Source organism: Notothenia rossii, assembly GCF_949606895.1.
Source record: "Notothenia rossii genome assembly, chromosome: 8".
NCBI classification, from domain to species: Eukaryota; Metazoa; Chordata; class Actinopteri; order Perciformes; family Nototheniidae; genus Notothenia; species Notothenia rossii.
In genome coordinates this window covers 37340850-37357536 of record NC_136906.1, presented here as the reverse complement: position 1 = coordinate 37357536, position 16687 = coordinate 37340850, and the positions used below count along the sequence as shown (strand labels likewise).

The 16687-nt window shown below is 41.8% G+C and overlaps 1 protein-coding gene across 2 annotated transcripts in view; it reads left to right on the top strand.

Moving 5' to 3' along the window:
• Positions 1-765: 765 nt before the first annotated feature.
• The window catches only part of LOC307017367 (uncharacterized protein), a 147519-nt gene continuing 131597 nt past the window's right edge, over positions 766-16687 (top strand). The window contains exons 1-2 of one of the 2 annotated variants that reach the window (XM_079646958.1): positions 766-1015; positions 14290-14366. Coding sequence is in view for 1 of the 2 variants with exons in the window: in XM_079646957.1 (XP_079503083.1) it covers positions 961-1015 (55 nt within the window). In the remaining variant the exon portion in view is untranslated. The remainder of the gene's footprint in view (positions 1016-14289; positions 14367-16687) is intronic. The other variant, XM_079646957.1, reaches the window with a different exon arrangement.

Genomic DNA, 16687 nt, shown 5'->3' with positions numbered 1-16687 from the left:
TGGTTTAATACGCTGCCAACACATCAACATATACAATATATGTGTTTAAACCTGGATACTTTAATTTTTTTACATGACAGCCGATATAGCTGACATCTAGAACATGTACTTTGACAAGCAAAAAACGTTTTTTTTGAAAAATGTATACTTACCAGACCACAATGAGTATCTCTCTTTCACAGGCAAATTGGCAATGAGAAATTGGTGGAGCTTGCATAATTTCTGGTCATTTGATTACAACTATAAGGCGTTGCCTGATTACAGGAGGTGGTTCAACTTACCCACTGGCTCAATTTACCCCCTTCTCCCCTATGGAGCATTGATGCATAAAACACAATAAATGGATAGATCTCAGTGCTGGTAGCCTATAGACAAGTTTGGGGAGTAATGGATTACACGTAACATAATCAGGATACAAAAAAAGTTGCTTTCTTCCCACGGTTACATATATATATATAAAAAAAAGATTAATCAAAGAGCATAGTGTTTGTTGTGAAAGGATCAGATGTTATTTCTTAACTTCTTAAAGATAATTTATCACCATAACATGGCATAATCTGGTGGTCAAGTAAAGCAGGGGTTCCCAAGCTGTTCAGCCCGCGACCCCCAAAATAAAAGTGCCAGAGACTGGCAACCCCTATCTCCGCAATGGAGCGAGCTTAAGTTTGTACCATTTTCTGGCGATTTGTAGAGCAGAGGAAGGAGAAACCTGACGGAGCTCGGATATTTTCCAGGTGTTTCGCAGCTCCGCCCCCGTCCCCCGGGTCCTGCTGCGGGGCAGAACCGCAGCGAGCAGGGGGCTGGGCCTCCGACACACGGAGCCTCCTGCAGTGTGCCCGGCCAGAGGAGCCCGGACCCCGCTCAGCATCACACAGCGCGGAACTCTTCCACGGAGGATACACGGTTTATTCTTCAGGTTTCTCCTCTGGCTCGGAGCGCCATCACGGAGCCGCAGTCAGCATGTCGGAACTCTCCGTGAACGACCACCTCGAAGGGATTTTATCAGATTTCGAAGGTATGTGTAATATTGAATGACTTTACTGCTGCCTCCAATAAACGCTGGCTCCAGGCCGTCCCCCTGCTCTGAGAGCGGGCTGCTGTCTGCATCAGCCCGCGGCCTGCAGCTACGCTTTATCGGTCGTTACTTTACCTGAAAAAGGTGACTGAAGTCTGACAGCCAGGTGCAAAAAACAAAGTGAAATATATCCTACCATAGTTTTAAAAAGCAAATAATAGCGTACATTGAGTGTGGCTGTAGTCTTTGTTATAATGTTCATTAAAACCACAGCTGGAAATATAGTGCCGTTTTTTATTAGTTAAAAACAACAGAACATGATGTGAAAATGTTCATATGTGTTAATTTTTTTGGTAATATTATGTTGGCTGTGATTGGTCATTTGAAGATGTCACTTTTTTTCTATGAACAATTTTTTTCTGACATTTTATTTAGCCTACCTAATGTATAGACCAAGCTATTACTGTAGATTAAACAATCAAAAATAATTAATAACACTAGTTCAAAACTATTTAGTATACTTTATCTCTGACAACTATGGCTTACATTTACAGCTCTTACATCCATACAGCTCATCTAAACTTTGCTGTCCCAGGTTAAATATAGTAATTTGGGTATTAAGAGGTTGAAGATACTTTTGTCTTTTTTTCATAGAAAAAATGGTTTGAATTTCTTCATAATGTTTGCTTTAATGTGCCTTTGAGCGAGACTTACAGTATAATTATGGAGTCTGATTTAAAACGGCCTGGGCAGGTAAGAGAGGCGCACTAATAACACAGTGTATGCAAAGCCTTGAGCTCTTGTGTGTGTGTGTGTGTGTGTGTGTGTGTGTGTGTGTGTGTGTGTGTGTGTGTGTGTGTGTGTGTGTGTGTGTGTGTGTGTGTGAGTGTGTGTCTGTAGCCCAAATGCAGACAATACTATCTTTTAGAAGCAGTAAACCCAGCTCTGTGAATGGGATGCCTGTTAGTCTCAGTTAAATCTCTGCTGCTGTTTTCTCTCTTCAAGTCCCCCCACTTAACATCAGCTCCATTCAACTGACACATTGCTAGCTCTCACTCTAACTGTTTTTATATAATTTGTATATATACTGTATGTATCCAGTAGTCTAATGCAATGAATTAATATTTATAGGGGAGTGCAAGGGAATTCAACAAACAAGAATTAACGGAAAAAAACTACAACAAAAAAACAGACACTTAAATATTACTGCTGCTTCACGTTTAAATGAACGAGTAAGCGTTACAGGATGAAAAGAGGCTCTTCTTGTTTCCAATTTGCTCCAATTAATATGTCCCATTATTAAATCATTTAGAGCATCATCGACCGGTCGATCGCGAGTGCGGTGCGGGTAGATCGCGGACCGTTAAAAAAAAAGTAACAAAAGAAAGAAAAATTAAATTAAAATAATAATGTTTGAAAAATACGTTTTTAGATGTAAACCTATCATCCCTCACCCCGTTAGCAGGTGCCACTTGATTGACGTATATTTGAGACACCTCAATAATATAATACATTAACTGTGCTTTACGTGAACTTCATCATGACACAAGAGACAACGGCAGGACTGTAATTTCCCGTGTTCACTGAACGCAACAGAGGCAAGACACCACACCAATCAGAGAGTCGCATGGAAATACACGTGTGCTTGTGTAATTTAAGCTCGGCTCTGTGTGTGTGAGAGAGGGAGAGAGAGGGACCGGTGCTAGCGGGGACCGTGATGTTAGCATCTGGTTAGCTAGCTGCACTAACTAACTAACGGACATAAGGAGCTGTTTCCACAACAAGCTGGAGGAGAGTCCTCTCCTGTCAGACTGAGGGGCTCAGGTGAGCTAAAGGACTCTGAGTGTTTAGAACGGTTTTGTCACAAATTATTCAAAAGATTATTTCCGCGGCACACCTTCATATGATCATTATAGTTATACAAACAATAAGAGAATAAATGAAAAACAGGTATGAAATAGCCTACTATACAGTATCTCAGTAAAACAAGAATACAGTTTAAAATGGGAGTGATTTGTAAAATATCCATAAAGAAAAAGAAAATCTGTTTACAGTTCTGTTTCATATGGGTGCTGAGAGAGGTATCCATAGATCTCTTCATGTTGCTCTCAAAGTGCACCAGATTGATGCTTTCAACTTCAATATTTAAAAAAAAATCTTCCAGGGGGAGCATCCCCCCGGACCCCCCTAGAGGAGGTGAGGACCCCCCTAGAGGAGGTGAGGTCCGCCCCCCAATAGCACTTTACCCCTACCTATATGCCGTGAGCTGATTATGGAGCCTTCATTGTAACAGTAATTCAGATGCAATTAGCCTATATAAAAGGCCTCAAATTGGAAGCATTGTCTGGGCCGTCTTTTTCACTCAATTCTGCAATAGGTAGATCTCGCCTTTCATCTAGGCCGAGGTCGGTGATCTTGAGCTTAAAAAGGTTGGTGACCACTGATTTAGAGCCTTTGCCCCAGGTTTTCTGAAGCCAATGCTTATGGTTTTGTCTCCTGTAATCAGTCTTTGACCAGACAAAACATTTTTATTTTAAGAACTCTTTCAATGGGTTTTAGATGTTGAGAGCTGAACATTGAGTTATTTTATGGACTTCACTTCATTTTGTGTTGAAACAAAAAGATTAGAAAGACCTCCCTATGAACTTACAGTGTTATCCAAAAAACAACAACTATTCTTCTGACCACGAAAACATTGAAATATAAGTTACAGGAACAGCTTCTTGCAAATGCTCTCCAAAGTGAATATCATTGAACTCTGGTCTTAAATGTCAGTGTGGACATGCAAAAAAACATGACTTATGATCAGATTGTCTTGTGACAGGACTTCCACAAAGTATACTTCCGCGTGCCTGCTTTTTTTGTTGTTGCCTCTGACAGTAGTTGATGCTACCTTTCTTTTTGGAATACAGTTGTGTCGATTGGACAACAGTTGTGTAAAAGCAACTACAGTGGCGGTCCTCGGCCAAAGGCTCCGCCAATTTGTTTCGAGGCACAGATTAACACCTGTCCAAACAGAAGAATGTGGAAAGAAAGTAAGAATGGGAGCAGGGGGGGCAGCTTTTGTTCTACTGTCCCTGCAGGGCCCCGGGGCATGACAGATCACCCTGAGCAGGAACAGTGTCCGTCCCTCCTTCACTGTCTTTGGGTTCTCTTGTTTTTATATTGTCTCTTGATTTATAAATCAGGTAAAGGCTGGTACAGGGCACCTTATTTCCACATTCTTTCCACATTCTTCTGCTTGAACAGGTGTTGATCTGTGCCTCGAAACAAATTGGTGTAGCCTTTGGCCTAGGACCGCCACTGTAGTTGCTTTTAAACAACTGTTGTCCAATCAACACAACTGTAGTCCTTCTGACACTTTAAAGGTCCCATGTCATGGCCATTTCTACTGATTATAATTCCATTGTTGAGGTCTACTAGAATGGATTTATATTGTCCAAACTCACATTGGTTTCTCATACAGCATCTCTGTGTAGTATGTGTATTCAGTCTTTGTCCTACACAGCTTGTTGGAGCTCCTGTCCCCCCCCCCCCTCCCTGTGCACCCACTGTGCTCTGACTGGTCAGCTTGCCCACTCTGTTCTGATGAGATCACCACCGTTACAGCAGAACATCAGTGATTATGTGTTACAATGGCGTTAGCAACCAGAAAATGACACCAGCAATGACAAACATATGAGAATGCTGCATGGGGTCTGGGTGCCGTGTTGGCGGGACGTTGCGATGCTCGCTGCTGCGAGGAGCGGACAGTGTGAGATGGGTTCATTTCCTGCTTGTGCTGCGTGGGGTCTGCGAGACAGCAAGACTTCGCGAATGGACGCGGGAAGGGGTCCTGAGGGGGTTGCAGCACCCCCATCTGCGAGGATCCACTAGCACCCGCACCCCCAAACGCGGCGCACCTACAGTGTAAGCGCGCCACTAGCACCCCCATTTGGACCAATGGGTCCATTTGGGTATGGGCACGTCGCCATACCCAGGAAGAAAAAAATGGAAAAAGAGAAATCCCCAACGAGTCGTTTTGGGGCAGCATAGACAGGTATTTTCTGTGTTAGAGTTGTACTCGCTAAAGGGTGTACTTTGAGGGTTTGTGGCTCTTCAGACCGTTTACATGCAGAAAAACCTACATAACACACAAGGGGACGGGTAATAACCGAAAAAGCATGACATGGAACCTTTAAACCGATGTCCTTGGACAGTCACTGACTACACTTCAAGATGATTTGTATGAAAATCTGTCATGTGATTGTTTTTAAAGCAGTTCAAACACAATTAATTAATGAAATATAACCTGAATGATTGTACTTGTAGTTCTTGAAGAAACCATTTTTCCTGGATGCCTTGGTGAACAGGCGATACAAAAACAGAATGGAAATTCATACTGAAGATTAGTTATGTGATTTTAAAAGTTGTTTTAGGAAGACCACCTTAATACAAAAACAAAATTAAATCAATGAAATACAACCTTAAGAATGATTATACTTGTAGTTCTTCAAGAAACAATTTATCTTGTGTGCCTCCACCGGGAACAGGCAATCAAAAATGGAAAGAGTAAATAGTGGCAGCGTTCAGCAACAGAAAAATGTACTCAGTCCTCAACAATCATCGAGGCTCCAGACTTTCCTGTCAATCGGGTCCGTCGGGACGTGTTCTTTTGTGTCAGTTTGGTTTGTCAGGGCCATTACCCTCACTTAAAGGAAATGACCGTGTGTCAGGCAGTGACCCCAGTTCCTTCAGGAACTCAGTAAGGTCCCGGAGCCCCTACGGTAGAAGGTGATGTGATTTGACGGACCTATATTTGATTTGGAAACAGGGGGACTGCTTCTTGATGCTGGGCCGGCCAGCGGGCTGTGGAATGCTGGGTAAAGCGTCCACTTTTATCAGATGGATAAATACTACTTAGCTAACTCAAAAGATACTGTAACATTGAAGGTTTTAAAAATTAAATATAGTTGGTTTTACCTATGTAAATGTGATGACTGTAACTGTGAGAAAATGGCTGGTTTTATTAACCTTTATTTATTAACTTTGTGTTGACTTCCTGTCAACTGTACAACTTTTGTTTTGTTTAGATATTTAGGTCAAATCGTAGTATAAATCATCCTCCAAATATGGGTTACACTCTTTAAGGCAACCTCATTCCAACAATTACAAAAAAGGCAAAAAAAGAATTAGACATGTCAATGTTAAGTCAGGTATTCTATTTTTCGAATAACATCCATTTCATTTTGTTGGCAATTAGATAAAATAACCCCTTATTCTGACATCAAAATATTTAGATCTGAGGACAACAGGAAGGTTAATAAAAGCAATAGTTTGTCAGAGTCTTTGCTCTATACATTTAACTAGGTGTGCTCCCTATTAGGTACAGCCTCATCAAATCCAAGTGGTAATCTGTTTGCACAACAGCTGAAAGGAGGGGCATGACAGCTGAGTTTGTTTTTAATGTCCAACAGTGGCTGGGAAATATTTTATTCATATTTTATATTGAACTAAAACTTTCATGAGTTAAAAACAACAAGATTCCTTTTTTGAGTTGTTCATTTGGGAATCCATCTTTCGTGGTGGGCGCAAGTATAGGGTTCCCTTTTGAGAGTCAACGGGCAGAGAGAAGGCAGCGGAAGGTGTGGACTAGATTGGAGGGGGGGGGCCTTTGGGTGACATAGGAGATTAGAGAAGGACAGGGGGGCTAAGAGCTACCCCCCAAGCACTGTCACATCCTGGTACTGCACTGCAGACCACGAACCCTTCAAAGATCAGAGGGGGTCCCATGACTTACTGACCCAGTGACCACACACACACACATAGCTCGTTGTCTTTGCTCATGACAAGTGGGACATTCCAGCCTGCATTAACGCAGTGAAGCACACACAGACGTGAAAATACAGTTAGTGTGAGTTTTCTTTAGACATCATTTATCATTAATACAACATTGAGAGATTAAAGTGAAACCCTAACGCCAGAGCCGGCCCGACCCATTAAGCAACATAAGCGCCCGCTTAGGGCGCCGCAGCCACTAGGGGCCCCCTAGCAAAAAAAATGCAAAAAAAAATAAAAATGCAAAAAAAAAATCTCAGTACACCGTCGCCGTGATAAGTATGTTTAATTAATTGTGTTAATATGCCTAGATTGCCTACTCTCAAAGTCATGTATTATATGATTGAGTCAATCATATAATACATCCACCATGCTTTACCTGAACCTCATCATGACACTAGAGAGGACGGCAGAATTGTAATTTCCCGTGTTCAGTGAATGCAACAGAGGCAAGACACTAGACCAACCAGAGAGTTGAATGGAAATAATCTGTTTTATTGGCTGACAGGTACCTATCCTGTGAGCTGTGACAATGTTTAAACTGTCAGTCGGACTCAGAGTTTTTGAAGATGGACATAAGAACATCTTTTCTTGTCAGTAAACCTTCCAAGATATGCGAACATGTAAGCAAAGCATAAATTACAGCTATGTTGAAGTTACTTTGAATCACGGGGGTAAGCTAAACCGTTAGCAAGTAGCTATAGCTAGCCAGATATATTAAATAAACACTTAGTCATACAATCTAAATGTAATGTTTTTTAGCGTTACCTGGTGATTTCAAAGAAAGCTCTCTGGAAAATGTTGACTTACTGTTCGACATGAAGCTAGAAGCTACCTTACAGTACACAGTTGATACTGAGTTCTGTCAGTTAAAGTGTTTCATAGTTAGCTTAGCTAAGCATCAACCTAGCAATGAAATGATGTTATGTGACAGTAATTCTGAGAAAAGGTCAGCTGAAATGGTGGCATGCCACTGCTTTACGTGTCGACAACATGTTTGAACGTATTTGCAGCAGTAAATGTGGCTGTTTGGCCACTGATGTTGCCATAACAACACCTGAATTTAAATGTGCAACCTCTTTTTGTGACAGATTTTTACATTAAGTTATAATTCTTCTGAATGATATTCCTATTGACAGCTAGTTGCTATGTGAACATTATGAGATGGACAGCCAGAGAGAATAAATGAAAAACAGTTGTGAAATACTATATGACAAAACAAGAATACAGTTTAAAAGGGGAGTGATTTGTAAAATATAACAAAAATAAAATCTGTTTACAGTTCTGTTTCATATGGATGTTGAGAGATGTATCCATAGATCTCTTAGTTGTGCTCTCAAAGTGCACCAGATTGATCCCGGGGGAGCATGCCCCCGGACCCCCCTAGCGGAGATGAGGACCCCCCTAGAGGATGTTAGGTCCACGGTGTTTACATGCTTATTTATACAATATGTGTGCTCATGCTAACATCATAAGACAAAAGTTGGTTCCGTGTTGTGTGTAGTGAGAACACGCTAGAGTGAGGAGGGCCCCCAAGCCAAAGCTCGCTTAGGGCCCCCAAAAGTCTAGGGCTGGCCCTGCCTAACCCTAACTCAGGTTGTCAGCATATTAACACGTATAAACGTACACATTTTTCCGAATCTCTGTCCTGAGCCCATGATCGCCCATGATCACACACACACACACACACACACACACACACACACACACACACACACACACACACACACACACACACACACACACACACACACACACACACACACACACACACACACACACACACACACACACACACACACACACACACACGTAGCACTTGATGTGTCTTTCTGCCAAGTAGGGGTGTAACGGTACACGTACCCGTACCGAAAATATTCGTGAACGTGAACAACGTGAATAACTTTTTGGAAGTAATCTCAGGTGCTACGTCGCAGCATTCAAAGTAATTTGCTCACATTGGGTTCAACGCGTCATAGAGCGACCAAGTCATTTCATTGGACGAGAGGCATACTATGAGAGCTGGTCACAGGGATGCGTTCAAATTTATTCAGTCATTTGAGGAACTGTCGAAATGGCGAACGCAGATAAAGTGGAACTCGAAAATCCTCCAGCATCATTGAAGTCTCCGGTTTGGGAACATTTTGGTTTCGCAGTTACGTAAAAGAATGAGGGACAAAGACAGGTGGACCGAACCAAAGCTGTTTGTCGGCATTGTTCAACTAAAATTGGTTACGCGGCTGGCAATACATCAAACTTGCACACTCATTTGAAAAGGCATCACCCGATCGTGGATATCACCGGCGGTACCAAAAGAAAAAAGACTGAAGTGCAAACCCAACTCCCGCTAGCATTTAAGCCTCCACCACTCGCAAAAGGTTCAGACCGAGCCAAAGCTATTACAAACGCCAAATATCCTTATGTTGCCATGTTAGCAAAGCGCTACCTGGCTGTATCTGCTACCTGGCTCTGTCCCTAGCGAGAGGGTGTTCTCCACAGCAGGAGACATTGTTAGTGCCAGCAGATCTGCCCTTTCGGCAAGCAATGTGGACAAGTTCATTTTTCTTTAAAAAAACATGAAAATACAATGACAAGCAAGTCATAATGTCAAACTGGCTGCTTAGGTACTAGTCCAGTACAGTTCAAATACAGATTATTTCAGTTCATCGAAATGCTGCACCTGAATGTTTATTTTATTATATTTTGTATTTAACAGGATAAAAGCCACATAGCTGCACCCGCAAGGTGAATACAGCTGGTGAAAGAAAAAAGTGTTTGAATGCGTACATTAACAGGTTTATGATATCACTGCCCCGTCTAAGACACGAGTGGATCTGACTTTAATTACATTTGACTCGAGTGTTTCGTCAACTTAATGTGTTGCTTAAAATAATACTTCTGCATACAGTATGTGACATCGTGAGTGTTGCACGGCCAGATACGGCTCAACAAGCTGACTCAGATAAGGTAATATAGCTATGATACATTATGATGTGATATGAATGATAATGGGACACATCGACGTCTGCACTCACAGTGCCTCGGACTGTACTTAATGTTACTTTGATCCGGTTACTTATGTTGTGGCAGATATTTAAGTAAGCTTTCTTAACGCTAAGGTTATAATAGTCAGATTGCTCTGAAAATGGGAGGTGATATTCTATTCATTTTCACATTCACACAGTCAGTTGATTTTTGCCGGCCGTCTTTCTGTATTTCCTTTCTCCTGTAATATGAATTGATCGCTTTAAACTCCGTACACGGAGCTCTGATTGGTCAGCAGGCGGTGCTTCCACTGAGTTGGTCTCTTAGCCTGCAGCCTAACCTGCTCCGGACCAGGTTAGCCTCTCAGCATAAGTTACCATGGAGATTTAGCCCGCTTAAAAGAGAACCAGCGTCTTAGGACCAGAAACCCAGAGTTTTCCCTGAAGTTAGCCCATCCATCCATCCATCCATCTTCTCCCGCTTATCCGTGGTCGGGTCAAGGAGGTAGCAGTTCCAGCAGAGAGCCCCAAACTTTCTTTTCCCTGGCCACATCAACCAGCTCTGACTGGGGGATCCCAAGGCGCTCCCAGGCCAGCAAAGAGATATAATCCCTCCACCTGGTTCTAGGTCTACCCCTTGGTCTCTTCCCAGCTGGACGTGCCTGGAACACCTCCCTAGGGAGGCGCCCAGGTGGCATCCTAACTAGGTGCCCGAACCACCTCAACTGGCTCCTTTCGACGCGAAGGAGGAGCGGTTCAACTCCGAGTCCCTCCCGGATGACCGAACTTCTCACCTTATCCCTAAGGGAGACACTAGCCACCCTGCGGAAAAAACCCATCTCGGCCGCTTGTACCCGCGATCTCGTTCTTTCGGTCATGACCCATCCTTCATGACCATAGGTGAAGTAGGAACGAAAATGGCGCGGTAGACAGAGAGCTTTGCCTTCTGGCTCAGCTCCCTTTTCGTCACAACGGTGCGGTAAAGCGACTGCAGTACTGCTCCCGCTGCTCCGATTCTCCGACCCATCTCACGCTCCATTGTTCCCTCACTCGAGAACAAGACCCCGAGATACTTGAACTCCTTCACTTGGGGTAAGGACTCATTCCTTACTTGGAGTGGACAGTCCATCGGTTTCCTGCTGAGAACCATGGCCTCAGATTTGGAGGTGCTGATCCTCATCCCAGCCGCTTCACACTCGGTTGCGAACCGATCCAGTGAGTGCTGAAGGTCGCAGACCGATGAAGCCATCAGAACCACATCATCTGCAAAAAGCAGTGGTGCAATCCTTAGTCCACCGAACTGCAAACCCCCTCCCCCACGACTACGCCTCGAAATCCGATCCATGTATATTACAAACAGGATTGGTGACAAAGCGCAGCCCTGGCGGAGGCCAACCCTCACCTGAAATGGGTCCGACCTGCAGAGGACCCGGACACAGCTCTCGCTTTGGGAGTACAGAGATTGGATGGCCCTGAGTAGAGACCCCCTCACCCCATACTCCCGCAGCACCGCCCACAGTGACTCCCTGGGAACCCAGTCATACGCCTTCTCCAAGTCTACAAAACACATTTAGACTGGATAAGCATACTCCCAGGCCCCCTCCGGGATCCTTGCGAGAGTAAAAAGCTGATCCGTCGTTCCACGACCAGGATGAAATCCGCATTGTTCCTCCTCAATCTGAGGTTCGACAATCGGCCTGACCCTCCTTTCGAGTACCTTAGAGTAAACTTTCCCGGGGAGGCTGAGTAGTGTGATGCCTCTGTAATTGGCACACACCCTGTGATCCCCCTTTTTAAAAAGGGGAACCACCACCCCGGTCTGCCACTCCTTCGGTATTGTTTCCGACTTCCACGCAACGTTGATGAGACGTGTCAACCATGACAGTTAGCCCGCTAAGCGAAAATCCTGCTTCGTAGTACAGGCCTCTGCTCTACAAATAATCCTCTTGGACCCCTAAGCTCCGCCTACTTTAAAAAAAAAATAAGCATAATATTCAAAACAGTGAAATATTTACTTAAATTTCAATTTTTTGTTTTTCGACTACAACCTTAGTATACAGCATCGTCGGAGGGTCACACACATTACCCTAGTAAATGAGCATGTTCAGTAGATAACTATGGCGACCATTAATCAAAAAGTATTTGCAAAAAGACGGGGCTTAGAAAGACATGCTCATAACTCATCACCAATGTATCCAAAAATCACATATTTTGGTGGATAGGTTCATTCTGTCTTGGCGAATAGGCACACCAAAGCCTTTTCGTTTTGGACTGTAGGGGGCGCCAAAAACACCACCAATTTATAACTCAAGAACGAATGCACAATTTTATTTATTTTTTTAGAGATACTCTGGGGGTGACTGACTATGAACTGAGATGTAAAGTGTCGCAACAAATGCAGAATGTGGGCGTGGCCTATATATATATTTCCATTGCGATAGCATAAAATGAGCTTCGGACGCAAAACTTGGGACACACGCCAGAGCCCACGACCTTTTCGAGAATGTAAAAAAAAAAACGTAATTTAAAAAAAAAACTGCTCACTAGCGCCCCCTATCGTGTGGTAGTCACATATAGTTTCTCAGAACTTCACGAATTTTGGGACAGACATTTCTCATGGAATTGCGGACATATTTCTAATTGACTTCCATTAGCCCCGCCCCCGACAAAGTTTGCCATTTTCAAAAATGTGTGTTTTTCATGCATTTTAAGGACATTTTTGCGAACTCCTCCTAGGGGAATAATTGGAAAAATTCCAATCCAGGAAAAGTTCAGCCCCTATCCAATATGATGCTAAATTGTGAAGCCAATTCTTTATAGCTCAATGGTGGAGGTCGTAAGCTAACAGCGAATACACCATTTTTGACGGTTTACATGTCACAAATTAACCCTTTGGAGTCGACCGTCACGCCGGCGTGATCAGATCACATGACCTGTTCAAGCCGGTGCCGCATAAGAACAACAGTCCGGACAACATTGCCGTGTGTTTCTGTCGAAAGTACTGGCTTGAAACGATATACGAGTCTTTGTTTCATGCAAAAAGACCCAGTAAACACGGAGATACGATGATATAAAGGTAATACAGATATATTTCAAAAGTATGAATAATGGAAGCACATATTTTAATATCTTCGCCGTACAATTTTTGACCATTTATATGTCAGATAAGCTAAACAGACCTGCCTGTCTGCCTGGCACATCAACTCTCTCTCACACACACACACACACACACACACACACACACACACACACACACACACACACACACACACACACACACACACACACACACACACACACACACACACACACACACACACACACACACACACACACACACACACACACACACACACACACACACACACACACCTACTGTTAATCCAACAACGTCCTTTGCTGGCCGGATATTCATTACAACAGACACCTAGATACACTCCACAACACACACCTACTCACTGTACAACACACACATATAAAGCATATAATAAATATCAGGCTACAGCCCTTGTATATTTTATTGTGTGAAGATCAATATGGTTTCATGAAAAATATCTACTGTTTATTTGTAGATATCTCCTAAAGCCTACCAATAAAGTGTGAAATGTAGGCCTGTTACATATATTATTGAGCGATGCTTTCTGCACTGACCTCAGCAACTGTTCTCACTGTAAACATTGCCTCACAATGAAAGCAGTTGTATTACAAATTTGTATGTGCAAATTGTATTTTAATTTGTTATTGATTTTCTCAGTTTTAAAACTGATGTTATTTTGTATCCATATATTTTGTTATATGATTATAAAACGAAACATTGGAAAATTTTAAGCTTGGCCTACCATTTTATTGGAGCGATGAGGGACAGGTGGGGCTTGAAAAGGCCCACCTGTTCAAAGTGGGGAATGACAGAAAAAGTTTGATAACCACTGGTGTAAGGGTCTTGAATTGCACATGACTACTGTGCCATCACAGGAAGTAACAGTTGCTGCTGTTAGCTAGCTAGCAAAGACTGTTCGAAGTACCAAATCATAACAGATTGCTCAACGAACACAATTAATTTCACAGTTCTTTTCAACACCACAATAGTGCTACGTTACTTAAATAGTGAAAAGATCCCTCATCTATAACTTTTTTAACTAACGCAATCAAAATAGCAAGTGTAAGAGCATTAACATTTTATTATAATGAATTAAAAACAAACTTGCAACAACCAATCCCAGTCCTGCAGGTTGGAAAGGTAGCTGTTAAAGAGGATCATCTTCTCATGGAACATTTTGTTTAGTGGAATGTTGTCATTCAGTTTTACATGGTCCATTTCCTACTGCTTTTTGCACAACAAAAAATGCTATATAGAATCTGTTATTTGGTGTGGAGGTGGGGGTTCATTACTAACATGGCTGGATAGGGGTGATTACAAACTTTTATACAACATCTGCCTGCATCCGCTGTGCTGATCCTCCCTTCTCCCAACAGGCATGAAGCCCCGGCAGTTTGGACGCACTGTCCCTTTAATAGACTCCAGCTTCAGTCTAATACTGTTACCGCAACAGGTGCTTATGAGGCAAATAGCAGCAAGACATCAGTGTGTGTGTGTGTGTATGTGTGTGTGTGTGTGTGTGTGTGTGTGTGTGTGTGTGTGTGTGTGTGTGTGTTTGTGTGTGTGTGTGTGTGTGTGTGTGTGTGTGTGTGTGTGTGTGTGTGTGTGTGTGTGTGTGTGTGTGTGTGTGTGTGTGCTAACTTGCTAAAATAATGTTCAATTTTATTTAGAATACTGTTTCTAGTCTCTTATATAAATATGTAAATATTTCCTGTTTTTATCAGTTTCCTTTTCATGTGACTATCTTTATCACATTAACGTCAACTTGGACTATATTAACTTTTCCTGTTTCTGACATTTTATGGACCGAATCAACACTGTTATCTCTAATGATAATTATTATCGTTTACAGCCCTAGTCTGACACAGTGTTGTGTCTGCGATAGGTAGCAATCAGCATTTACTTAACATAACTGTGGTTGCGTTGTGTGTGTTCACACGTGTCAATGCACATGCCTGGGTTGTCTGTCAGAGGTTCTACCTGTATGGAATGTGCAGACAAGGGTGGTTGGACATGGGCAAGCCCAGACTCAGCGGTCCCCTCATCGTATGTCCACAGGGCAGCCTCCTGTCCTCCCAGTGCTTACTGGTTCCCAAATCAACCCAAATCTCCCTTGCCTCAAGCCTGTTACTTACCACAGGGGTTAGTTTTGTTAGGAATCGAGAAAATGCTTTTCTTAATGCTTTTCCCAGCTCTACAGAAAAACCCTTATACATGTTTGTTTTGTGGAGATCTGTCGGAAAAATCCCCAAAGAGGGTAATTGCAATTGTCAGAAGTAAACAGCTACGTAATGCTATAAACAAACTACATGAAGGCTGATGACTGTATGTGACCACCGCTAAGCTAAAGGTAATTAATATTGGCATGCATACATCTAATGGTCTCATTTAGCAATTCCTTAGCAACAACCATGTTTAATACAATTCAAAGCTTCAGATGTTCCCGAGCAGTGTGTAACTGACAAATGTTATATCGTAGAGCAAAACATTAATAGCTTATATTAACCATCAATCTTACCATTCAAAAACCTGTCTATTACCGATAAATCACGTTAAAATATGTTCATTTTGTTGTAGTTGGTATAGAATCTACATGGAGATACATCCCAGTCTCATGGCATTTCGTGTTCACCAACACGATTTTTAATCTATTGATTTGTGTTCACCAACACGATTTTCCCTTTTTTTTCGTGTTGCACAGCACGATTTTAAAAGCAATGTATTTCTATTGGTAGTCTCACGGCATTACGTGTTATAGGAAGACCGGAAGCTGTGTGGTTCATAAAGACATGTTCTTACTCAATATCAAGCCACAATTATTGCTTTTATTTAAAATCGTATAATTTCGGACTTTTGTTGCCGTCTGTGAGGAAAATAAATGGTGCTGAGAGCCTCAGGATACTGAAATCTGTATTTTAAAAATATTTTTTTCCTTCTAATTTGTTATTCTTTTCAAAATAACACACTGTTATTTACTCAACAATAACACATAATTATCCTTGTTTTTATTTATTGGTTTATTTCCATAATCTCTGGATTTCTTTACGTCCGTCAGGAACTGAATTTCAAAATAAAAATAACCGGAAACAGACGTAGGCCTCTAGGAGTTTAGGATGGCCGAAGACACTACACTACAGTGTAAAAAAAAAACGGTCAAAGTACTGGCAGCAGCGGCTGCCAAACAAAACCCCTTAAATTAAAGTAAAATACTTTAACTGAAATAAAGTGAAAAAGCCATTAATTTACGGGAATTGTCCTTAAAGATTTTACAGGAAAATACTGTAATTTTACAGATTTATCCTCGCTTTTTACAGTCAATAACCTTTAATAAAAGTACGGCACTAATACTTCTACTGGCAAATACTCTAATTTTACGGATTTATCTCCTGTGTTTACAATCAATAACCTTTAATAAAAGTACGGCACTAATACTTCTACGTGCAAATACTCTAATTTTATGGATTTATCTCCTCTTTTACAATCAATAACCTTTAATAAAAGTACAGCACTAATACTTCTACGTGCAAAAAACCCGTAAAAAAACGGTCAAATGACTGGCAGCAGCGGCTGCCAAACAAAAACCATAAAAATTAAAGTAAAAATACTTTAACTGAAATAAAGTGCAAAAGCAATTAATATACAGAAATTGTCCTTAAAGATTTTAGCAAAAACTTTCCTCTCTTTTCAAAATCCATTGTCTTAAAATATTACATTCAAATACCTTAAACAAAGTTCTGATGAGAAAAACAGTTTTTTACATTTTTTTTATTAGAT